The following is a 27070-nucleotide window of genomic DNA, read 5'->3' as shown; positions in this document are numbered from 1 at the left end:
GGTAGTTGTTAAACTTCCACTCGGCTGGTTGGCCGTAAACCACGATTCATAATTAAAAACATGTGTCCATTTATTGTTGATTGATTTTCTCCAATTGATTGTTTTTCTTATTATATTGTGAGGCAAGCACAAAAATCTATGACCCAAAGGCAAGCACAGGCTGTGAGACAAATACAAAGATCTATGAAATAAAGATCCATGGAATGTTGAAACAGCTTCTATAATCCGGAAAAAAATCCTCGATCGGACCAAGATTCCAACGCGTCTACCGTTTTGCTGAATGATGAATTTCAGCAAAACTGGGTTTGGGTTAGAAATTCTACCAACTTCACAAAACCCTAGATAGTTCTTCTGTGTATGTTACGCAATACACACATACACAACGGGTCAGATGGCGAAAAAATCTCTTAGTTAATGACTGTATAAGTACTCATAGAACCGATAGATTTTTTTCTATCTTTATTAACGAGATTTTTAGCCCTGAGCTAGATCATATCGGGACCAACGGCTTTACTTTCCTTTCGAAGGAAGTCGTCACTATAACTCTTATGTCATGAGTGACTATCTCGGGGATGGGACCAGGGCTGTTAAGTATCATGACCGACTTGCGACACTGACGAAAGAAGTCTTCTCACCGTCACTACCCGAAACTATAGGTATTTCATGCGCTCACTTCCTCACGTCGCAATGACGGAGAGCAATTTTAATGTTGTTTTGCTATCAAAATGTCTATCTCATTTTAATGAATTTCGGGAAGTAAATGTGTTTGATAAGTTAAGTGGATATTGTTCCATGATTCCAGAAATATAAACAACAATTATACCAGATAATTAACTAAAATTATCAAGTTTACAATTCCGTCGCGAGCCGTAGCGACGAAAAAAAATGAAAGAGAATATGAGAAAAATCTCTGTCATCATCTCACTGTCCGATGACAGTGAGGAAAGCATATGTGTAAAATTCTCACGACACTCTATATTTACATTGACACGTTCCTGCCCTGGATGGGACTCGATTCCAGGGTCTCGACATGAGAGGCGTGTGTTTTAACCCCTACACCAGGTCCGTCCCCTCCACCGATAGATATATAAGCATATTATGTATCAGCAGGGATATAACGCCAGCGAGAAACTTAAATATTTCTTTTTAGATTTCTAACCATATCAAAACATTCCAAGCAGTTTTTTTACACCGCCTTGTAAAACCCGAATCACGGCTTTAAATCAGTTTTTTTTTTCATCACCTCGCTGCTTCCTTGATTAATTCACATGATTCTATTTTATCGAGAGCGTCGCAAAACATCCAATGGTAAATTGTAGCCACGAATGTAGACAACGGACCGCTATGTTTATTGCTAAATAATATCTTTGTTGCGTAGTGATTTTACTGAGGGTAAATCACATGCTGCCGTGCAAAGTTGCTTCAATGTATTGTGTGTTCAAAAAGCTTCTGCTGTCTGTAAAATAATTAGCGCTTTTAACCTTGCTGCGCCAAGGACATTATTCGCTTCCAAGCAGACGAAATTTAAGCACTCGACAACAACCGCACAAATCAATCAATTTTTTGCATAATATCATTCAATCACTCAAATTCTTCGGGATATCTGTGCACAGAACTAACCTTATTGATCGCTCGCGTTCCGTTAAACTTCTTAACGAATTCCTCGGTGGTCGATAGCACAAAGTCACGCTCATGGCCTCGTTCTAATCCTAGTCCGGTGCCATGGGACATACTAGGTCTGAAATAGAGAAGAAAGAAAAAATAAATCAGCAATGAATTCTTCTTTACATAAAACTTAAGCAACTATGTATCAATGTAATTGAAACCATTCTGCAACTATTGTTTCAAAATTAACAACCTCATCGATTCAGTTTGCGTCTCTGCATCTATGCAGTGATCGACCTGTTTGTCAGGGGGAATTTTCACAGCCTCTTCCAAAATGGGACTTTGTCTCTGGCCACTACGACATAGCAATGCATCTAAAACCTTTGCCCCGGTTTTGCGACTTTTTTCAATTTTCTCCTTCATTTGCATACTATTTCATAATTGTTTCCTAAGATACGATGCACATTGTATTTCACTATACAAGTTGACCTTGAGATTTCAAAAAGTCCACCCGCGCACGCGTCCTTTGGTCCGATGCTGCACATCCAAACGTTTGAATGACACTGAACAGCTAACAGTTTTGCGCTGTTTCGGTAAAGTATTGGAGATTCTTCGTCCATGCTCGACTTCGTTCGCATTTTTTATATATGGTACCCTGATTTCAGTTGCAAGTTATGCCATAACTTTTCGGTTTCTTTGGTTCCACAAAGTGTGGTACGATGGGGTGCAATTAAAATCGACGGAAAATAAATAAGCGTGCGCCGCTGAGCTGCTCGGAGGACGGAAATTTAAAAGCAACTCGTATGGTAGCACGAGTCTATCCACAAAGGCCACTAAATTCGGCAGTTGTCGGGGTAAGCTCGTGCTTCATTCAGGTGTAACGTATACTTTTTACGCTTTTGGATTGTTATTGGGTTATACGTATCCACTGATTAGGTACTGATGTGGATACAGAAGAAATAGCTTTCAAGACGATGATGCTCAATTGAAGCTACCGTCCATGATTACATAACCATTATCTTTAATCGGTTCAAAGTGAACTCTTTGCCTTAAAGTTCCGCTGAACGTTCGTTCATTTAAAGTCAAGTGGACCAACAAACTTTCGGAGGATATTCTCTAAAACGACCATGATTCATTATTAAATTTCAAAATTGACTTTGGAAGAATTGGGACAAGAATCTTTGATGGAGCGTCTAAAGCGCAAAAGGTTGAAATACAAAAGGTTCTAACGATTTTTTCTAAGAAGAGTTCTTTTCAATCAATAAAAATTGATCTTTCGCCCTTTCGACCTTTTGTCCATAAGCTCACAGTACTGAACGAAAACCTTTTCTGGCTGAAAATTTCCTTTATTATCCAGGGTATAGACAAAGTATGTTAATGTCACACGATATAGAAATACAAATATGATCAATTGCCAAAACGGATTACAGTGTGTGACGATGAAGATTGAATGAAAAATTAAGCTTATGTTGCAAGATTACCGGATTATACACGAAAAAAAAATAGTTTACCTAATTTTTGAGTTGACTTTACCCAAAATTAAGTATATCGATTATTCTCTCAACCCAAAATCTCTAGGTATTCTCTTTCTTCCCCACCAATGTTGTCAAAAACAGAGAGAGCTGCACCTACCCAATGGGGGTAGTTCGGCTCAATAAGCCAAATTTGGGTAAATGCATTATTCTCAAGCTTGGGTTGAATGAACTCAATTTTGCGTTGAATTAAACCAAATTTAAGTAAATTTCTCTTAAGACTCCAAGCACTGTTAAAAATAATGAAGATTACACGTCATGTAAATTTTATTTATGCGATGTAAACATGACGTCATACAAATTTAAGTCTGAAATCATGTAAAAATGCGTTATATGTCATGTAATCACACTGAATCCTGCTATATTACATGACATATAATTGAAGTTTATATGACATATCATGTAAATATCCATGATATTCCACGTTCCAATTATGTGCATTATATGTCTCAGAAATTTACACGTTTCGTTCGATCTGTGAAGGTAAAGTACCTAATGGAGGCCTTGGAAATTAAGCCAAATTTGGGTTATTGGGCTCAACTACGGTTTTGCGTTGAAACAATTTGAGATTTGAGTAGTTCCGCGTTGCCGTGTAACCTTGCTGTAACGCTGTTAAGGGGTCGCACATTAATTACGTAAAGGGGGAGGTAAGGTTTCTTTATAGTTTGTTACGCGTCATATAATCAATTTTTTATTTTCATACAAAAAATCGTACCATGGTGCGGATGGGGAGGGGGAGGGGGTAAAATCGTCAAAAATGTCTTGTTTATTGAAACAAGAAGTGTGTATCGCAACCAAGAACGAAGAGAGATGGACAGAGCCAAAAACGGCTCAATGTAATTTTGCCCCATAATAGGTAGTTGATAGATCCGAAACTAATCAAATAATGAGCCTCTGTACGTGCCATACATTATTTTATTCTTTTGACTTTTACTGTGCGTCGTGTGTTGGTGCTGTCTCGCTTTCTACCGCGGGCAACTTGAAAACAGGGCGCACAATAAAAGTCAAAAGTTTAATAGCATGCATAGGCTCATAATAAATATTTCTCGGCAAACATTTAAAAAGGGCACATCGACATAGGTAAACAATAGCTTTGCAAGAAGCTGTTGAGCCTAACTCGATCACGCTCACCAATAGTAGTATCAGGAAGATCTAAAACTAATCTTCCTGATAGTGGTGTTTTTACGTGAGTGGGCTTAAATGGGCTCAACAACAACGTTTCCAAAAAATAAGGCTCGAGACCTCTTATGTTTGTGCAGAATTATTCGATTGCTCAAAATTGAACAGAAAACTAGTTTGGAATTCGTGTAATTGTGTAGTGAAGGACATCTACAGTATTACCCGACAAAAAAAATCTATAAAAATCACATACCACAATGAGCTATAATACCAAGACTTAAGGCTAAGTAGCCCGTCATTCGTTTTGACAACAATGATAACTTTTCAGCTTGCATTTCAAAGTGATAAAAGTCAGTCTTGATAGATTATATTGACATGAAAATGTATCACTGTACGCGCTAACATGCATAAAGTATGCTGATTCTTTTTCAGCTGTGTCAGTGCAAATCCAACTGATTTTCTTTGATTCGAAATCGTGAGATGAATTAGCAACGATCATCAACGATACGTACAAATTTCAATGACGGCCTACTTCGCCTTAATTCTGAATTGTTTGGAAAGCCATGGGGATCTCATTAGCTTTAAAATGATTGGAAATGATGAAGCGAGTTTTACGGTGTAAACCGGTAAATGACCTAATATGTGTGACTGATCAGTAACAACTATTTTACATGTAATAATATTGCAAACACACCTTGCATCATACGGACTGATCTGATGTCGTGGTTAGAACAGATATTTCTCACGACGAGGTCGTGGGATTAAATCCCACGATCCGAGATACTCATTTATGATATGTCCCGAAACGAACTAGCCCAGGGTTAAACATATAGCAAAGAAAGACAAATGTGCTTACGTTACCCAAAAAGCGATGGCTATTTTCAAATATACCACGTGTTGGGCGTAATTCCTCAGAAAACAGGATCAAATATTTTCTAAATTCGGAAGGTTTTGGCAGCGTAAAATGCTCACACAAAACTCGGTGAGAAATTACAAAATGATGTGTGTCTCGAGGCTCAGATTGCCGTAGCGGTAAACGTGCAGCTATTCAACAAGACTAGGCTGAGGGTCGTGTGTTCAAATCTCGCTGGTCGGGGATACTTTGGATTTGAAATTTTCTCTACTTCCCAGGTAATAGAGTATATCCATACATACAGCACGATATATACATGCAAAATGATCAATTTGCAAAGAAAGCTCTCAGTTAATAGCAGTGGAAGTGCTCATAAGAACGCTGATTTGAGAAGCAGACTCAGTCCTTGTTGAGAGGAAACACCAGAAAAAAGAAGTGTGTCTCAGAGACTGTTCTGACATCCTGAAGAAAGATTAAGGATTTTGAAAAACATAACATTTTTTTTTTTAATTTATCTGAGCTGATTGATAGTATTAAAGTTGAAGTTGAACACAGATCTCAACATAAAAGGTTTCAATCCAAACATATTTCTCCAAGACAATGTTCGTATCTCCTATATTGCACAGACAATATACTTGGTTGAATGATTTTGTCTGATAATAAGGCATTTTTTTCATGGTGAAGATTCCAGGGACGGGACGGGCCTGGGATTGAACCCATGACCTTCTGCATGTAACGCAAAAGCGATAGCCATTAGATTAGGCTTGACAAACTTTCGACCCGCGGCTCGCATCCGGCCCGAGGCGCTGAAGACCCTGCCATATTTGGCTGTTTGTTGTTCTACCACATTTTTTTAAATTCTTTGGCTAATTATTACAACTTTAAATTAATTGATCTTATCATTTTTTATTATAGACAATATAAAATTATTAGGTTCCAACAAATGTTATCAACAAACAATTACAAGCCAAACAGAATCTCATTTAATAATAAATTGGATTCTTACAGACTCCTGAGCACGTTTTATACATGAGAAAAATTATAATAAATATTGGGCATATCTAGTAGCAGATTAATAATGTATACAATTGTAAACAGTCTCTCATAAATTGAACAGAATATTTGGGCAGAACTAACAAAATGTTGGGCAAGATTCTCACAGAATCCTAGCCATCAACGAATGCGGAATATTATACTGGAAAACATTCTCACAGAAGGAATTTCTTACATAATTCGGAGCAAAATATACTTTTTCAGATTCGAAAACAGAATTCTAAAATGAGTCTTGGTGATGTTCTGACGAAATCCTTCGGACATTTTTTTTTCAGAACCATGCGCACGCAGAGTTCTCGCAAAATTTCGTAATTCATCTTAAGAAAGGCAAATATTTAAATAATACTATTTGATTCTTGCAAATTCATATGAATATTTCTGACACATTTCTGAAAATACTTTTCATAAATCCTAAACTCAGCAAAAAAAAAAAAGAATACGGGCTAAATTATGAGCACAATTCTCACAGAATCTTCTACAAGATTACCGTAGAATCAATATATCTATGTATTTCAAATTTTCCAAAAGAAAATGTTATCACATTAATTAAATAATACCCCCTGGCCAAGATCACAGGGATTGACGGTGCCAAAGTAGAAGGTGCACCATAATAATACCCGTCTGTGAAACATATCACCTTCCCAATACTTTGGCACTTCTCCAACAGTTCATGATTTATCATGAAAAGGCTGCTTTCAGGCGGAGGATCTGTTAATATGTTTCGGCGTATTTTCAGGTTCTCTTCGAACGGAGGAACCGCTTATAAACCAGTGCTGGTTGTTGGTGTTTCAGTTCTTTTACACGAGCTTTAGCATCCTTTGTACTAATCAGTAAGTTTCGAAGCCAACGTGTGATCAATCGTGTTATAATGCAACATAAGAATGGGTGTTTGGTGTAACTATGCATTACACTCTTCTTCTTCTTCTTCTTCTTCTTCTTCTTGGCATTAACGTCCTCACTGGGACAGAGCCTGCTTCTCAGCTTACTGTTCCTATGAGCACTTCCACAGTTATTAACTGAGAGCTTTCTTTGCCAAAGATGCCATTTCGCATTCGTATATCGTGTGGCAGTACGATTATACTCTATGCCCAGGGAAGTCAAAGAAATTTCCATTACGAAAAGATCCTGGACCGACCGGGAATCGAACCCAGACACCTTCAGCATGGCTTTGCTCTGTAGCCGCGGACTCTAACCACTCGGCGAAGGAAGGCCCCACTCGTTACACTCGCCGTTATTAAATTTAGTGATTGTGAGGGTGCTAATAGTGATTCTATAATAAAATCAATGCTGATGAAAATTTGAAATTGAAATTGGAAGTGATTGTGATAGTTTTATGAAAAATACATGTATAATATTATCAATTTAATAATGGTCAAAATACATTTTACAATCATTTCTCTGAATATAAACACTGTTGCCTAGTTCTTCATACATGCATGATAAAAGTGTTTATAATGACAGCGAGTGTAGAAGAATAGTTTGAATTCATTTTTTTTCTGTAATATTCTTGATGGTAGTGCTAAATCGTAGTTTGAATAGTGAAATGGAATGGGAAATGAGGACTTTTTAATAAAACTATTTCGTTCTTCACTCTAGCCACTCTAGTAGCATTTCAGGCCTTATCATAGTTTGATAGTAGTCTGAACTACTAGACTGCAAAACAACGGTAAGGGCTGATTGCTGCTAGGGTACACAGTGACCATTTGAGCATCATTGCTTAGGAACGTCTTTGTGATGAACGCAATAGAGGCTTATAGAAGCAAATGCTGGGAAGGAGCTTAGGACAGATTAAAAGTGCCAGTACTACCCCTAACGCTACGGAAAAAAATATTACCAAAAAATTTTGAAATTGCCTTGCTAAACCAATTTGTCCCGCCACACAATATTGAATCTGAGATTTGGCCCGCGATTCAAAAAGGTCGGACAGGCTTGCATTAGACCACATACCCCGTCAAAACCACTGGTTTAGAGTGTAGAAAAAATCTTTTTTCTTTTCTACTGAGACTTGGAGCAGAATTTTGAATACTTCCAACATAACACGTAAAGAATTGGCTAGTTTAGGGGTATCCAGTTTCTTGCATATTCTAAATCTACGTTAAAGGGGCGATCCATTAATTACGTAGGACAATTTTCGGGGTTTTCCAACCCCCCCCCCCTCCCCCCATGGTAAGATTTTTTGTATGAAAATAAAAATAAATTGTATGGCACGTAAGAAATCTCAAACCCCCCCTCCCCCCATAAACCCTTACATAATTAATGGACAGCCCCAAAAATTGATATAGAATCCAAAGTTTCAAAATTTGTTGTGACGTGGAACTATTTTTAAAACACGTTTGAAATTATTATTAGTATTTGAATCACCCCTCGGTTTTAGCGAGGTTCGGTTTTACTTCTGGACGAGCTGTTATTATGTAAATTGGATTGTCATTGAGTCGATAGATTGAAATCTTTTTAATTTTTTAATAACATCGACATTGTGATACTGAAGCTCAATAAAATCGTGCTCTACTTAGAAAAATGTGCTCTTTCGATCTAGATACAAATAACGATGAATTTTTCATCGCTGAACAACCTAATTGAACGAAAAAACGATATGTTTTAAGAAATTGATCAATTTTCACGTAACTTTAGTTAACACTCTTAAAAATAATGAAAATCACTCCGGACGTAATTCACATTATGACTGAATGCCACATGATGTAAGTGATGAAATTACGTAATAATGGGTTCTGAAAGATGTATTGAAAGAAAAATGTTATTTTACATGATGAAGGTCATGAAAACGATGCCGCTATAATTGACATTTCCCGAATCCGACACCATCGTATTAAAAAGGTGAAAAATTCACGTCATTTGGCTCGCTTCTTTTATGTACATCAAAAAGACGTAAAATCGCATGATTTTTTTCGGATTGTGTAGCATATTCGTAGACGACAGCTAAGTTAAGTAAGTTTCAAGTAATGCCTTGCTGAGGCTCGTGAGTTCTATTCCCACCGGTCAATGATCTTTTCAGGTTGTAAATGTTCTAGATTTCCCAGGGCATAGAGCATCTTTGTGCCTGCCACACGATATACACATGTAAGATTGTCAATAGGCAAAGAAAGCTCTCAGTTAATAACTGCGGTAGTGCTCATAAAAACACTAGCCTTAAAAGCAGACGTTAGCAGTAGGGACGTAGTGCCAAAAGAAGAAGATGCATATTTGCACACGCTTTATATAGAAATTTTTTCCTCATTGTATGGAAAGGGATACTCTCGCAAACGCTTCAAGCCTTATATGTAAAGTATACAATACATACAGTGCTCCATATTTTCTTCAATCACAATATTTAAAAAAACATATGGATCGATTATTGTACCACATCAAAATATGTGGAATACACATTTCCGAATGAAACGATTAAGCTTAAGTTGACTTCGAGACATTCAATAAAAATGGTTAATTGATTGATTACATTACTCTTTGAAGACTGTCACATTGTCCTACTTCGATATGTCAATGTCACTTGGAAACTGTAATAATGGCGCGTATCACAATAACTTAATATTCTATTGTAACCAGAATGTTGGATAAACATTGGTCTATCACCGATAACACCCCACAATAACACATTCAACCACATACACAAGCACACGTTTTGAATTATTTACTACTTATCCTCTACGTTTCATGTATTACTTCAAGCGTCCGCTCTCGGTCAGCTTCAAGTTGTCAAGGGCAGGAACCTTTAGCTCGCCTCCAGAGCCACTAGTTCCACTTGCAGCTGTTCCACTGCCACTGCTGGGTCCATCCTCGCTCACACTGCTGCTATTGCTCGTACTTCCGCTTGGCACGGCCGTTTCCAGATTGATGACCGGTGGCGGCACCGGTGATGTCATGGAAGCCTGTTTCCCAGTGTTGTCATTGTCCATAGTAGTGTCCCAAGTACTTTCTTCGCCAGTTTCTGCCAAAACGAACCTTTTGCTGGGACGTCTTTTTAGCATACTTCTGGACACTAGCACTAAAGCGTAGGCACTAAACAGCAGCAACAGTATGAGCACCGAATCCTCTACGCTACACTCGATAATCTTCAATGGATTCAGTGCTTCTTCGTTTGTTATCACCGAAACACAAGAGATATATTAAGCAATAGTAGACACTTCCGCACAATTCTGCGATTTTTCACGATTAGCTTACTGTACGTCTATTCAACACTCAATAAATTCAAGTATTTTCGGTCGTAACCATGCACTGATTGAATTTTCTATTGCTTCCTGGTCCTATATAGTTTATATCAACGGTGATAATCACTTCGATTCAACTATCAAGAAAATAAAAGATTCCATTAATCTTCTTTTATAACAGAGGACACACCATCACCAACGGTAGCAAAACTACGATTGAAGTGGGATATTCTACTGGCACTGTGGAAACCCGCAAATGCAACAACTATCATCGTGGTAATCATGGTTGTACAATTTATCCTCTTCGCCGATAATAATGATGGTATCGTACGATGAGAAGGGAATATCAGTGTTTGAACTGGCCCCAACAACACACAAAACAAACCGTCATAGCGGAAAGTTTGAGCAAAATTTACTCTCCATTCAAGTCTGAACATCATACGTAGGATGTGAAACGAACATACATTCGCGAGAGGAGCACATGGCACGCCAAACAGCAGAAACGCGACTGTCCACGCGTATAAGCTGCCTAAGTTTGTGTTTGTGATCTTCACTAACTCATAGCTTCATCGGATGATTCGAGGATACTGCTTCACTTCTCCACTTCACCATGCGATGGACTTTCGTAGTCAATCAACGCGGAATTCCACAAACCAGTTACTGCAGCGGGAATTGTTGTGGAGAGGAAGGCTGAGTGACGCCATCAAACCGGCTCCAACATTAGTATAGTGGAGCTGTGGGACAGCCTTAACGGCGACGTCATTACTATGAATCGTGTTACACGGTTCGTGTGCCATACCAGTCACTCGGCCTGTTGATAATGTATACACGATGGCCATAAGAGAGAAATCGCGATAGCATAACATGTATTGCATAATGCAGAAAATTAACGCAATGATGAACAATCATAGATCGGCGAGAGCTTGGAATAGCAACACGTTGCAAATAATCGACACAAACACAATAAAAAAAAACTGTAGCTTTATGATGATCTTCAAATATGAAGTTGTAGTCAAATGCCACAGGTTTCGTTTGCATTACCAGAGAATTTGGGAAGATATTTATTCATAAATATTTCCGTTTAGGACTCACACCTTGTATATTGTACCTTATTGATTTTTGCAGTCACCGACCGTTCAGTAGAAATGATTGTGAGCCTGAATTACACTCTCGTCTATAAAAGCTACTCGAAAATCACCTGACGTACAAACAAAACAAAATCAACATTGAATATGTAACTGGTTTGTGGAAATGGTGAACGGAGACTTTCTCTCTTAAAATTGAGTGTCGATTGGGGTCAAAGTTGCAATTTTGTTAACTTTCATTCGTGTTAAGCCTTAAATTGGCTATAACAGGTGAATTTTATCGTTGCAAAATAGTAACTATTGATTATTTATTAAATTTAGACTCCGTGGTGTTATCTCTTCGATATCTGAACTGATATGCTTCACGCCTTAATGCTGTGCATTCAACACAATTTATTATTAGACATGGTCCACATCTAGCCGTTTATCCAATTGAAATTCACATCACTCGTATAGCATTATGCTGCCACAAAAAAACATTTAATCCAAATCACTTCCAAAATTCTCTCAACTGACCGCAAGCACATTAAATTAAGAGACTACTCCACAAAGTGTCATTTGTAGACATTGCCATAAATTGTTCAATCGCGGTCACCTCCGAAACTCGCACTACCGAAATCCGCCACGTCTCGAATGCTACTGTCTACTCGCGATCGGAGAAACAGCCGCAAGGTATCCACCGAACAACCTGCGCCATGTAGGTACTTGCTCCGCGACAACGGGTTTGTGCCTTTGCGCTCTCTTCGCTCATCGAACTCCCATCAGCAACGGCGGGCCAGTCGAGCCGACTCACGTGAAATAACCTGCCGTCGTCCCATTTGTTTGTGGTCTGTGCTGTTATTTGTACTGGGGGTTTAAGCAAAGCTAAGCGACCTTAACCGAGCCATATGGACTTAAACTAAAGTCATATGGATTTTTAAAGAAGTAATCGAAGAAGCAATAACAACAACAGCGTGTAGAAGATTTAAATATATAATAATGCGAAGGATTATGCTCAAATCATGATTTTGTCAGCAGTCATACAATTTATTGGGTCTTTCACCAATGTTTAGATTTCTGTGATGATTTTGACATCTTACATCTTCAAGTACAATTTCACTGCAACTTTTTGCACCCCATTAAACTTAACGATTAACATAGTATTGCGCACAAATCATTCAATTGCGCACAACAAGTTTTGTTTAGATAGGTAGGTAAATTGGACAACTATCAAAAAGCTGAAACAATCTAGCTTAGACAGACCTTGCTTTTATACGTTTGCACTGCAAAATCGTATGCGAGATTCGACTGCGATGATAATAAATTTAGAGGTGTAAAAGTCGCAACAATCAATGAACTTTTGAAAAGATCTTTCGACTACACTGAATTGGGCATAATTAGCATTAATATCACCACTTTCAGCTTTAAATTGTCATTATTAGTATGTAGGGTAGAAGCACCGGTTTTGGCCATACGCCAGCTGTAGCCATAGTGGATTATACACCATTTTACATAGCCAATCAGCATGAAACCTTTTGTGTTCAATAGATCACATTCATATGATAGAGCTACATTCATTTAAGGTAAAAAGGTGTAATACGCCCCCCCTTAAGGAAAAACTGCTCTATCGCAGTAGCAAATGCATCACTCTTAAAGTTTTTTTTATGTCAATGTGTTGCTTATTTAGTTGGTCATGCTCTGCATGAGACTTTCTCTTTCCAGGTTGCTTCTAAAAAGTGTACAAGATGTTTTTTTGTAAACCGTTCCAATGTTTACATTTCAAAATAACCCGGGCAATATGCCCCTCCCATAGAAAAAAGGTTCACAGCGTTGTAGAAATGTTTCCAAGGAGAATTCCACCACTTGCTAAGCTTAAAGAGGTCCATTAGCAGTCGTCTTCCGGTAAAAGTTTTTGTAATAAATACAATAGTAAAGGAAGGGCTTCATTTACGGCAAGGCTTGCTTGTCAGACGCATAATTTTACGCCAAAAACCTGATTTTCGATATTTTTAGAATTTCTATTGATTGTTTATACTTCTCAAAGAACATATATGCGCAACATCATTTTTTCGTGAATAGTTAAGAAATGTAATCATATTAACGTGTAAATATAGTCTCATTCCTGTGAAAATTCAGAGGGGCGTATTGCCCCGCTGGGGCGTATTACACCGAGTTACCCTACTCATCCAAATTGATTCAAAATACAAGAAAAACAATTCATTTTCCTTATAATTTTAACTCCCATACACCTAATTTGGCCAGGGCACTCATAATTTGGCCACTCTCATGAGAAATCAATGCAATTGGCCAATTTAGGAACCGATGTTAAATCTCTGGCCAAAACTGGTTCCGATTGCCTATATTGACCAACGGGATTTTCAAAGCGAAAACATAATTTTTGCTCAGTTTTGATATTTTATATACATAATATGGATTGAAAGCTTGCATTTGACATATTTGTAGTATGAATACAGCTTCCCATTTTATTTTTATTGACATTTTCTCTTAGGCTGGCCAAAACCGGTGCTTTTACCCTATAGATAAATAAGTGGAGTCAGTCTATGATATAGGATAACCTGTGAATATCGAATGTATTTATTTATGGCGGGTTTTTATTGGTTTTGAGTGACTAGAAAATTAAATATCTATGTTTTTTTGGTAGTTTGTACACAAGGCCGATTGCGGGGTTCGAGGGGTTATGACCCAGGGCCCCCACAAATTACGACTAAAATTATTTATTAATGAAGATTCAAGAAATATTACACGCAGTGGAAAATATTATAAAGGCTTCTGTATAAAGTCAACAAATTTTAATCCAATACCGTGGTGAATCAAAATCCGGACGGTATCAATATCCGGACACTTTGATAATGTTGATTAATTTATGCATAATTTGAATGTTTTTATGTTTGGTATTTTTTCGTAGTCTATACTTTAAACATTGAAGATTATTATGCTTCCATTTTCAATCTAGTTAACATTGCCAAATAATTAATAAAAATAACAAAACGTTAATCGTTTCTGTCGGACGTCATTCCTTTGTGGTCCATGTTAATGGATGATTTACGATCTTTGAACGCACAACCCAAACCAGAGGTTGAAGAAAGAGTGTGTGAAGTATATTTATATGAAGTGTTTAGAACACAATTTAAAACAGAGACATATTTTCAATGTTTCGTAACAAAGCTGTTGTGAATCATGAAGCAAATGTGTAATTAAAGGACTATAAAGAGACTGTCCGGGATTACGGGTCAGTGTTTTTAAACCCGGACATCGTTTGGAAGACCCACTTTTACTAGTGAAAATGATATTTTGGATACATAAAACAAGAGAAGACATGAAATATATTCTTGTAAAGTGTTGTGAGTTATAAGAAAATGATGTAATGTAAGATTAATTGTGTATATCTGAGATTCCAGCCACACGTTAACGAGTTCAAGCCACACGCGCTTCAGGTCAGGTAATTAAATCACTTACGTGTTGTTCTCTGTGACAATATAAGGGAAAATGTACGTCGAATTGATTAAAAAATGTTATTTCGACGAGTTTGTATGATTTTCTTGAAAAGATATGCAAAAATACCATATAAAAACACAGGTGTCCGGATTATGATCCAAAAATGTCCGGATTTAAAACCATCATTTGAGCAGGTGTCCGGATTTAAAGACAAGACACGCTCTAATATTTCCTTGATTTACTTGTAAAAATCATGAATAGTATCGAAAATTTGGTCACTTTATGACAGGCATTACATATAATCTCATCTTTCGATCATCTGAGTAAGATAGGGATCGAATAAAGAGATATCATCTAAGAGCTCTTTGATCGAATTTATACCAAAATCTCTCGCTCTTTTGATCATCGATAAAATCTTTTCAACTAAGCAAGCATGCGTTGTATTGTTTGTCAAATGCAAAAATCATGCAGGGGAAAGTTTTCAGTTTCGGCCAAGGGTCATGTCTGTGCCTTCAGTACTCTTCAATGCCAATGGTTTTAGTTGGTCGTCATTGGCGCCGCATCCCCACATTATAAAACATAGTTGTAAAGGGATCAACATCGGGGTTAATTAAGGTTTGCATCAACACAAAAAACTCATTAGATTTCTCATCATACTTCTTATTCGAATTCACCTATTTTACGCAGCTGTCAAAATATTCGGATCATCGATTGTCTCAAATATGGAAAGATATTATCTTTCCAATGCGCTCTTGGATTGAAGATAATATCTTTCTCTATGCAAAGATGATCCCTACGCTAAGATGAGATTGTAATGCCTGCTTTATGAAGATCTGAAGTGTAAAAATATGTTGGATAATAACACTTCAAAAATATTTTAACCAAACATACCTAAATCTAAGTTTGAACATTTCTTTTGACTTAAGCGTCCGGGTATTGATGCAGCACGGTAAATATGTTTTTTTTATTTCAAAAAATAATTTTGTGTTTCTAAAAATGCTCAAGATGATCAGCTGTCAAAGGCAAAAATTAAATATTGTTGAAACAACAATTATGATTTGTAGAATTTACAAATATTATGCATTGATGTAAATAGAGTAGTTGTTTTGAAAAAAAAAATCATGTTTGATGAGTTAATGATTTGTTTAATATTTTACTTTTACATTCATGATTATTTGATAAATAATTTGTACAATAATTTCTAGTGATTAATCTAACATAATACGTGGGCTTCGTGGCCTTGCGGTTAGCGGCGTCAGTCGTCTAGGCGTATTGTGCCACGAGGTGTGGGTTCGATTCCCGCTTCAGTCGGTGAAAACTTTTCGTCAAACGAAAAATTCATCGCTGGGCTACTGGGTGTTTCGTGTTGTCCGTTGCATAATGTTAGTGATCGTTCAGTCTGTGCAGCCTATGTGCTGAAGACGGTGTAAATTGTCTCTTTAAATAATATGTTTAAACAATATGATATTACTCGAAAACACGCGCTAAGAAGTATGAGGGGATGCATTTTTTTCCTGTGAAATTACAAATACTATCACGATCGCTCCTGCGTTATCTGGTTTGGCCTGGAAATTATTCCACATTTTCGATAAATCCTTCGCAATTTACCTGCACTGTTGATAATCCTTTTTAAATTTTATTATTACTTTCCAAGACAGCGATTTACCATGCATACTGATTCACTAAATTTTTCGTAAACATATAATGACAACAATTTTCATTTTATCATTCGACATTTTTGATTTAATCAAATGAATTTTTAATTCAACAAATGAAACTAAAAATAAAATCGAGAAAAAAAAAATATTTTAGCGTTAGCGTTGTTACGGTATTAGATTCGATACCAGCAAAATTCATGTTTCTTTTTAATAATCTCATCCTGACTGCTTTCAGGAACAAGGCAGGGGAGTATACCTTGTTCTAATAATAAACAAGAATATTAAAAGCATGAATATCGCTATTCCCGCTATTACCGTAAAGCCTGATTCGCTGCTGACAAGTAATTTCTTGGCCTATCTTGATGCATGGGAAATTCCTGCAAGGAATCGATCAAGGAAGCGTTATTTTCTGATCGCAGTACGCAGTTGAAAAGAACTGTCAGTTCAAACGGGAGTCGCTGTAGGAAATTTCTGCAAGGAATCGGCGAGAATTTTCTTTAGCGATTCCTTTTCAGCAGCAAATCAGGCTTAACTTAGGATAGGGGATAGGGGAAGGATATGTTGATGTAGCACTTACTTAATGAGAGGCCACCGACTCAGCGACGCCCTCATAAGTGCTACGGAGATGGGGGTTGGGAGGGGTATAAGGTCACGTCAGGATTAACCTGAAAAGCTAGCGATGGACCCAGAGCATTTGTGATTAGGTGGTAATTATTTAGTCTTTTGAATGCCGGCAATCAAAAGAGAAAGCAACAGTTTATTTATTGCATAAATAGTATTTGGAGTAATAATTGTCGATTGTGCGGTAGTATTTTTTTTTGTTTTTGCTCAATAGCCAGTAAAAAGCAAAATCGATCCCTCCAGGGTCATCGTTTGTAAACAAAGATAATAATGCGCGTAAAACACAAACATAGCCGATCGTAAGAAAAAAAAAACTACCAATAAAAAAAGGAACGATAGTACGGTTCCTAGGATAGTCGAAAAATGAAAGGAAGCGCGTTTGAACTAAACGAGAAGTTTTTTCAGAGGTCCTTGTTCATTAAGGATGGCTTCAAGACTTACATTGGTTTAATCAGAGGTTACTTTTGGATTTTCATCAAAAATACCTCACGGATTTATTTTTCAGAATTTTTTTCTTGGCATTACCAGAGAGAATTCCTGAAAAATAAACTGTCAAGACATACTTTAGAAGAACTCATAGAATTAGTGGAGGAATTTCTGTAGAAATCTTAGAAGGAACCACTGGAGCAATCGCTGAAGGTATCTTCAGATACATTTTTAGTATAAATCTTATATAAATCCTGAAATACATATAGGACATGGCGAATCACTAGGAGAAGTTATTGTTTTTCTTTCAGAAATCTTGAACCAGAAATCTTGGAGGATGTCCTAGGGAAATCTATGGATGAATAACTGGATAAAATCTTGGAGAATTTAAAGTTTTCTTGGAGAATTTAAAAAAAAAATTAGAGGAACTTATGTGATTTCCGAAATAATCTTTGTAGAAATTACATTTCTATGGAACTCCTTCGGAAAAATCAGGTAGAATTCCTGAGGTATCTTAAGCAAAATATTGGAGAAATTTCTTAGGTATATTCGTGCAGAAATTCCTTGGGAAATAATAATTAAATGTACTCCGTTTGTCCTACCCATGGTTTCGAACGAGGACGCGCCTCTGAAGGTGGCCAAAAGACAATGACAATGTTTACTGAATAGTGAATTTCAACAATTGAGTGATCTTTCCAAAAATTTTCTCGAAAACCCCTAAGCATCGAAGTAACTTCTCTAACGACATCTCCGAAACCCTAAAGCAAACGTCTTCTGGGAGTGCTTCGTAGAGCCTGAGGAAGACAGTTCGTGTTTACGTCGCCGCAGTAGCGTAGCTAGGGTGGGTGCGGTCCGCACCGGGCCCTGAGTTCCTAGGGGCCCCAAAATCATGATGAATATTTCTCATAGCAGTAGAAATTCAGGTTTTGAAAACTTTAATGTATACACGAAGGGAAAATCAGGTTTAGAGGGAAACTGAATTGGTAGTTAGTAGGGGCCCCCTACTTCTCGTTAACATCTAGTTAATTGATAAATGTAGCGTTCATATAGATCTTATTGAACAATCATCGAGCAAAACAAATTATTTCTACTCGAAGTTTTGTTGTTTAAAAATCACACTGCATTGAAATAAACAAATAAATGGATAAATTCAATGGATGTATAACAGTTTGTTTCTTGGTGTAGAAATCGATTAACTGTTGAATCATATCGAGAGATTACGATCAAGGTGGTTGCATGAAGTAAAATGTATTCGAAACAATAAGCAACGTATGCACAAAACAAATCAAAATAAAAAAAAATATATTCATTTTTTATTATTGGGATTTAGTTGATTCAACGACATATAAATAGATGTATAATGACTAAAAACCAATGTGGATCAAAAAATCAGTATGTCTAGCTTGAAATCCAAATGATTTATAAATATGTCAGTCATGTGTAGTTTATTTGTCCTTTATACTGCCCATAACTGCATATTTGTAGCATTCGACAAAAGTAGGCATTGAGTAACCCTAAGCTGAGAAGCAGCCTCTGTCCCAGTGGGGACGTAATGCCAGAAAGAAGAAGGCATTGAGTAAATGGGATACCAAATTTGCATTTTACTGCAGTATGTGAGGAAACTAAAATTTCAAAAAATCATTAAGAATTCTAAAGAGCTTATTTGATGCTGAAATGTTGTACAGCTCATATCGCTTATTGGGTGAATAGTCAGAAAATAATTCTGATAGAAGTTTCGTTGCTACTACATTATGAGGCTCATTCATAATCTCAATGTGACTGTTATGCGGTTACAAATGCCAATGTGACAAAACAACTTGGTATTTTTTTCGAATTTTCTAGAACAATCTCATAGATTTTAGTAAGTTGATCGAAAGTATTTATAATTTGATGACTCTCCATGGTATTAACTCCAATTTGTCAAAAATGTCGAATGTGACTGTTATGCAGTTATGGGCAGTATAGTAGATCTAAGAAAAATAACATCAAGAAGTAGCTTTATAAACTCTCATATTCATGTAATGTCTCTACAATATTCTGTGAAACTATTTTTTTAAATATGAAAAACAAATACATCTGCATGAGGGTATTACTGCAGTTTAAAGTGACTTCTGGTAATTAAAATCTAATTTTCAATTTAATTACCAACAATCAAATAGCTTACACTCATATTTATCGAAAAATATATGGAAAGGGTAACATCATTTGTAAATCCGGCCAGATTTAATTTTCTATTTCAATTAATATATTTTTTTTCTTATGGAGACAAGTTGTCGAAAATGTTTCTATCAATAAAACACTAAAAATGTATAATCTCCGTCGTATAGGCAGTGATGGAAAGTTACGAACGCTTCATCTGAACTGGAACAATAACAAAACCAAACGCTCCCGAGCGTCAGAGCGCTGGCTTACTCGCATCTGTCGACTCCCGAGTAACTGAAGCAAAAAGTGATTCGCGAACGTGTTCGGAGCTGCTCAGAATCATATTGTGCTTTTGGGAAAAAAGCTGCTTACCCTCCGAGATTTATGGTTTTCAAGGGCTTTTGACTACAAACTAGTAGTTTACTATCGATATGATGGTTATACAATTAATTTGTCTGTCAAAAACATAATAAATCACACCTTGCTCGGTTACTCGCGAGTAAACGCTCGCGAGCTTGTTGCTACTTCTTTTGACATGTTCTCCCGAGCAGACGGGTGCGGGCTTACTCACACCTAGCCAGATCCCGAGTCTGTGATGTTTGTTATGCGTTGGTATACACTCGTGAGCTGCTTCGTGATGCGAACTTTTCCAGCACTGCGTATAGGTCACATCACTCACTTCACGACGAAAAAATACTTTTTTTACTGAATGATTATTTATTCATCTGGTACGACATCATTTATCTTGATGAAACCTCGCCAACAATATTTCGTCAATTCACTAAGTTCATGGCTGCTCTTCATTATCGGAGGTGACCCACGCTCCACCGTAGCACATATCCGAACAAAATCACAAAAATTTAAGTTCTCAAAATTCCCTATTAACATTTTTTATACTAGTGAATCATGTTTCATGAAAATTTTAGATTCGTTAGATTTGTTTTAGATTTTCCGCGCCGTTTTAAATGATGCTAAGTCAGAAAAAAATGGTTGCTTTATTTCCACTAGCTGCAGAATGTCTTGCTACCTTTAGACAGCTGCTGTATCACTACGAAAACTCAACCAATTTAATCTTAAGAGATTAGTAATCGTTTGCTAGATCGCATATTCTAATTTGTCGTCCTTTTTGTAGATAGGGTATGTTGCTATGTATTATGCAAATTTCAAAAATACAAATAATTAATCCCTTGTTTCCGTTTCTCCGGTTATTCTTTTGTCTTCCAGATTTTAACTATCAGCCGATGCAGACAAACGATCAACTTTCCTGGATCCACCAGAATATGTTTCGATTTTTGAGCTGTTGAACGGCATTGCTTAATTCCCCAGAAATTGTGAGGTAATCAGTAACTGTTGTCCAACATACCGACATGGTCATTTTTCCGACTGCCTTGAATCTCCGTACCTTTGCTCTCAGTGCAATTCATATCCGTCCGACTCTTATGTTTATCTATGCACTTTTCGACTCGCGGTGTAGCGTTGAGCTTTGGTAGATCTTTAGTTCCATTTCTGCACTCTCCGCTTCTTCCAAGCGCAGCTCTGCTGCTCCCGCCCTTCTGTCTATATTCCGTCGAGCACTATGCTATCCGGCCTGTACTCTTCTTCTCCATAATCAGTCTACCCTCCTCGTCTGACCCAGAGGCGACTCATAATCTCACTTTTTACCTGTGCTACAACACTAGAAATTGATATTTTAGTCAATTTGTAATCTAATGCAATTAACAAATGACTGAAATAGCTTTTAATTAGCGCATTTGTTGTTAAGGTTAAGATACATCGAAGCCAAACCTCAAAATTATCAAGAGCACAAATCTAGAGAACTAGACAACGGATCAAGCTGAAAACTTGATTGATTGATCACTCGCTGGTGGTGACCAATCGATAAAGTTAGCAAGGAACGATTGTCTGGTTCTCTAGATTTGTTCTCTTTGAGGTTTGGCTATGATTCATCTTCAGCTTTAAATTCATAAATTTCTATTCTTGGAACAGGTAGATTTGAGGTTAGGGAATATCCATTGGTCTAACCAATCGTTCCTCCATCGCCATTATCCAACGTGCCTACACCGTCATCAACGACGACGAAAACACGCGCGAAACCGTGAGCAAAATCTATCGGACGACGCAAAACCGAACTGTCCTGCTTGGGCTTAATGAAGCACTATCTCCAAGAAGAAGAAAAAAGTAGTGGTCAAAGTCGATGTTGGCGCCACCATGGGCCCTGACGCCGATATTGTCGAAGAAGTGCCGTTCATTAATCAAAACATGGTCAGTTTGAGCTTCTGCTTGCTGCAGTGATATCCAGGGATGCTGGAAGTAAGTGTCAAGAATGGTAATATTAATTTAAGCGGCAAAGTCAATTTGATGTAGGCCTTTCCGATTCGTTATCCGATGGCAAGCTTGATAATACTCCTCAACATCATCAGAGTTCGGTGACATACTCTAGAACAGCGTGCTGCCTTTGCCTCTTTGCGAGGGAGCGAAAAACTGCTAAGCAGAGATGCAATGAAAATTGGAAATTGCGAAAAATTCGAGTCTAGTACACGACACTGAAGACGGCCTTACAGTTGAGGTCGAAATATGCGTATCTGTCAAAGGATAAAAACTCTAGTGGAATTAAATGGTATAGTACTAAATTCGATTTTTCATCTACTTATAGGTATTCTACTAAACAGCTCGTAGATTTATTATTATGAAAATTGCAGCACAAAACACACCAGAGTAAAATTCCATCAAAAAAGATTGCCATCACAACTCCCCGAGGACTGCTTGTTCGGGCAGGACGCTCAAGAGTTCTTTTGAAGCGTGAGTAATGGTGAGCATCGCAACAAGAGAGAGAAAGAGTACCAGAAAAAATCCTCGTTTTTTTGCACTCTCACTTGAATCGTTTTTAAATAACGAAAGAAAAATTGCAACCATCGCAATTTCAGGGGTTACAAATTAGTCAATCGTGGCCTTTTTTTCTGTTTCTTACAAGGGGGAAATCTTCAGACAGACCCCCTGTGATGGTAACTCAGTTAGTGTGGGAATGTCACACAATATCTAGGTATGAAACATATAAATTGTTGAAATGTGTTGTTTCAATTGATTTTATGTGTGTATTCATAAAACATAAGCACATATACAAGCTATCATTTTTTTAAGCAAACTTTCCAACCTGTTCATTGAAACTGACAATTTGCGACAATCATGTTTTAACGTTAAGGTTTTCAGAATCATTCATCATTCGAGCTCAGTCAGCAGAGATCAGTCTTTGTCAGCTTAAAGCAAATTACTCAAAATTCGCGAAAGGCAAAAATACAACATACAAACGAACGAAATCTTTCAGTTTATAACTTGTAAAGAAAAGTATCAGAAATGATAATTTTTGTTTATCAAAATAGCATCGGCTTATCTGATTCATTTTTTTAAGGTGTTATAACTAAGGCAAACCATAAACAAATTAATGTTTAATACATACTTGTAAAACAATTAAAATATTGAAGAGAAACAAATATTTTTTTTTTCTGAGCGAACGTTTCAATTTTTTTACTGATTACAAGAAAATTTTCACAATATGCTATTACTAGTTTTCAATCCAAGAGTCGTCAGTTTTTTTAATCATAATAATTACTTCAATGCTGTAGAAGGTGCTTTGGCAAATTCTGTTTTTATTTATACTGTTTGTAGAAGCTGAAGCACCATTCATAAATTGATAAATCATCATCGGTAAGCAAATCATGTGTTCTGTCTGTCCGGATCAATTTGTTTCGCGCTGACGCAATTACGTATCACCACATCACATTGCCATAGAAGACTTGGATTTGTTTCATTTCAAATTAATAATCAGAATCAAATTACAGTCAGTAAAATTGCTAATGAAAACTTTTAGTGGTTACAACCTTGTTTTGTAAAAATAATGATGTTTCACATTACTTACGGATATACGTATCTATTTCAATAATATTGAAATTTTATAAAAGCACAACTAGACTGATTAAAACTTTGATTTACCTTATCTCAAAATTATTTTGCAATGAAATTAAACTGCCATGAGTGAAATACCCCGCTAACGTTCATTTACCAACCAAGAGGCAAATGTCAATATTTGTGTTTATCATCATTTACGTCAATCTATTCAATCTATCGGTCAAATCGCACGTACATCCAAACTGAGGTAATAGTTCCTCCACAAGCATTGGATAATCAACTCTTGTACATAGAGCCAACTCATTGACGACATGCGCAGGCAAAAATACCTACACATAAACCTGTTCATTAGGATAAAGCGGCAAAAACACTCACCTCAAGCGTCGTCGCTTCTCGTTGAGATTTACTTCATAAGCTGCGTGCGATTGCATGCCATTCTGCGTGTTCTGGGGAAACTCATCCTTGGCTTCGTTCTCTTCCAGACCGTCTTCACCGACGATAAAATTCGGTCGGTCCCCGCCACCTCCATCGCCACTATTGGAATCCATTCCGTTCCCAGCAACGTTTTCGTTCACCGAATCTAAACTCGAGCTACTAGTATGATTCGATGCACAATGATTATTGAGTTTTTCTGACGAAGATTCCTGATCCTCGTAGATATGATTTGCATTGGAAAATGAAACGCGTTTTATCTGCTGCGCAACGGCATCGATAGCAATTTCAGGTTCAACGTTGCCGTTGGTGTGGATGTGTTGGCTGCTTTTTTTGATGACGGGCGGTTCTGTATCGCAGCTTTCGGCTGCCGAATCACCTGTGAGATGAAACAAAAAATAGTGAGTGGCTATTTAATATTAGCAATGATTGAAAAAGGAAGAATTAGAAAAAGGTACACAAAATCAAAACGTTGGAAACGAGTAATATATAAAAATCAGGATAGTAAATAACAACATGGGTTAGAATTATATGTAATACCGTCAGGCGGGTGTTTTCGCTTGTCCTTCGAGGCTTTAGAAACTGCAGAAATTTGTGATGCCAAATCATCAGATGTCGTGGAAGACCACCATTTTTGTAGGAATATGTAGACAAACAGAACAACACCAGTAAGCACCAACGTAATCATTTGGGGCGGTAATGCGATTAGTAACGAATCAAATCATGTTCATCGCGAACTATAGTAAGTGAACCTGATGGATATGGAAAGAAAGTGACAATTAACCTTTGATGATAGCAGTATGGACTGTTATGCAATGGATCGAATTTCAAAGAGGTTCAGCTAGACAATTACAAGTGTTCAACTTAGCCCCGAAAAAGACAATTTTACAAATATTTATCAACAAACCATTCCGAACGTAAATTATTTAACTTATTTGATACGAAATTAAATTATTGTGTTACGTACGTATCAATTGAAACGATAGTTTTTTAAATTCACACTTCCACAGCACACAGCACAATTGTACACACAACCTCGATGGCCGATGGTTCAACTTCAAATGAGTTTAGTTCAATGAATATCATTAACAGCCTGAATATTCAGAGCTGTAGAACTGAACGGTAAAAGTATTTATTATCAAATCGGGTCATATAGAGTGTTCAATCTGTTCGAGATTTACACGTCAATTTTGCTATATGCACTGCAACCAGAACCTGATGAAAAACTGAAGGCATCAACGTAGAAATTAATCCTACGTAAAAAGTAACCTGTCTATATTGATAGCACTCTTGCTCGAGCTTACGTTCGTCACTATCACTTTATAAACAAATCATCGACCGGCAACACCGATTAGCATCGAAGATGAGGAAGAAAACACCCAAGCCAAGATCATGGCGAACCTATGAGATGTTTTATATTAGTAGAAAAGTCAAACGATTCAGGACAAATCAAGGTTGACCGGGCGAAATGTGATTATAAAGTCAACCGACCTGAGCTGGTTTAGCACTTTCGATGTGGAAGCAGCTTTGATCACGCTAGCTCCGGACGATTTGAATACTGTGAACACTGGAACGTCCTTGAAAAAACGCTGAATTTTACAAATAGTATGACATAATCATTTGTTAGTCTGTATTGTATTTGTATCGGTTTGATTCGTATGTTGGATGCTGAAAATTGTTTTGAAGCTTGTCTTGGAATTAGGGTTTTTACGTATAAATTATCATGCTTTAGAAACATCTTTCTGCTTGAGTTTCATTTGCATATACATTTTTATTATTATAAAATTGAACTAAACGTTAATTATTATATTTAATCCCTTTGCATACTATTCCACAAAGACAAAGTCCTTATTGCATAATCTTGCATATTTGTAGAACTCGCAATGTAAAAGCTAGGCATTGTGTTGTTTTTTTTTTCGTGAAATTGTACATCATTCAAAGATTGCATTTATCGTATTATAAAAATAGAAATCTCGAAAACTTATTCATACAGACTCAAGTCAAAAAAGTATACAAACTCACTTTATCGATCCTACGCGTTAAGCAGGCGGAATTCTACACGTACCGCTCTGTACCAACTCAACTTTTCACTTTTACAACGTTTAATTTCCGGATTTACAAAACGACGAAAGTAACATTTTCAACTTTCGCAACCTAACCACTACTTTCGCCGCCCCGCTGTATGGAGAGACAAAGTGACTTAACCACGAATCAAAACAAAACACTACTTGAGCCGATTTTGCACTGGTAGAAAAACGTCGAAAGTAACTGAATGAAACGGCTTATCATTTTCTTATAATTATTTTTGTGGGAAATAATAGAAACTACCTAGTTTTTGAACGTGAGCTGAGTGCATGCAAAATTTGAGCGAAGTACACGGCAAAAAAATGTTAAAAAGGTGATTCATTTTAAAACAGTTTTAGAAGATAGATTGTGATTTTTCCTAATTAATTTTCTCAAAACCGTATAAAAGATACTTACGTCGATTTGAAAAAGTAATCGAGAAATAGTAATGTGAGCGATAAGTTGCATAACCGCATCAACGGTACAGTTTCCGTAGTATAACCATAGACAAATAGACGTAACATTTAGAGTTTTTTATCAACCGTTTTTCAAAGGTGATCGATGAAAGTGAGTAGAGAGTTAACCCTCTAATACCCAAATTTTTATTTTCGATCTAAATATCATTTTTAGTTATCTAAAATCGTTCTAAACACGTTTTGGGCAATGATTTATTTTTAGTCGCAAATCTATGAATTTTGGTTTTTAATTTTTATAATTTTTATTTTTGAACATTCCTATCCTTTTTCATTTTTTTTAAGCCTCTTCTAATTACTGATTTTTGGCAACAATAAAAATTCAAGTTTTTACGGTACTTTTAAAAATAATAAATTTCAAATATTTTTCTGAAAATATTTTTATTTTCCGTATAATTAACGGAAACACAGGTTTGGAATTATTTTAATACCACCAAGCCCTTCTTCTGTTATGGGTTAATAGTAGAAAAATATAAAAGGTACGATTTTTCATATTACACGTTAAA

General features: G+C 36.7%; 1 protein-coding gene across 7 annotated transcripts in view; it reads right to left on the bottom strand.

Moving 5' to 3' along the window:
* LOC5567854 (acetyl-CoA carboxylase) overlaps positions 1–27070 on the bottom strand; it is a 50973-nt gene that overhangs the window by 10785 nt on the left and 13118 nt on the right. For 2 of the 7 annotated variants that reach the window (XM_021842568.1, XM_021842567.1), the window contains exons 2-3: positions 23971–24406; positions 1621–1738 (exon numbers count right to left, since the gene is read on the bottom strand). In XM_021842568.1, the coding sequence (XP_021698260.1) occupies positions 1621–1738; positions 23971–24406 (554 nt within the window). Of the gene's footprint in view, positions 1–1620; positions 1739–9840; positions 10499–11926; positions 12047–23970; positions 24407–24567; positions 24780–24994; positions 25107–27070 lie in introns of those variants that run through there. The other 5 variants (XM_021842565.1, XM_021842566.1, XM_021842572.1 and 2 more) reach the window with 5 other exon arrangements.

Source organism: Aedes aegypti, chromosome 2 (assembly GCF_002204515.2).
Source record: "Aedes aegypti strain LVP_AGWG chromosome 2, AaegL5.0 Primary Assembly, whole genome shotgun sequence".
Lineage (NCBI taxonomy): Eukaryota > Metazoa > Arthropoda > Insecta > Diptera > Culicidae > Aedes > Aedes aegypti.
Note: the sequence above shows the minus strand (reverse complement) of the source record. Positions and strands in the feature narration are given on the sequence as shown.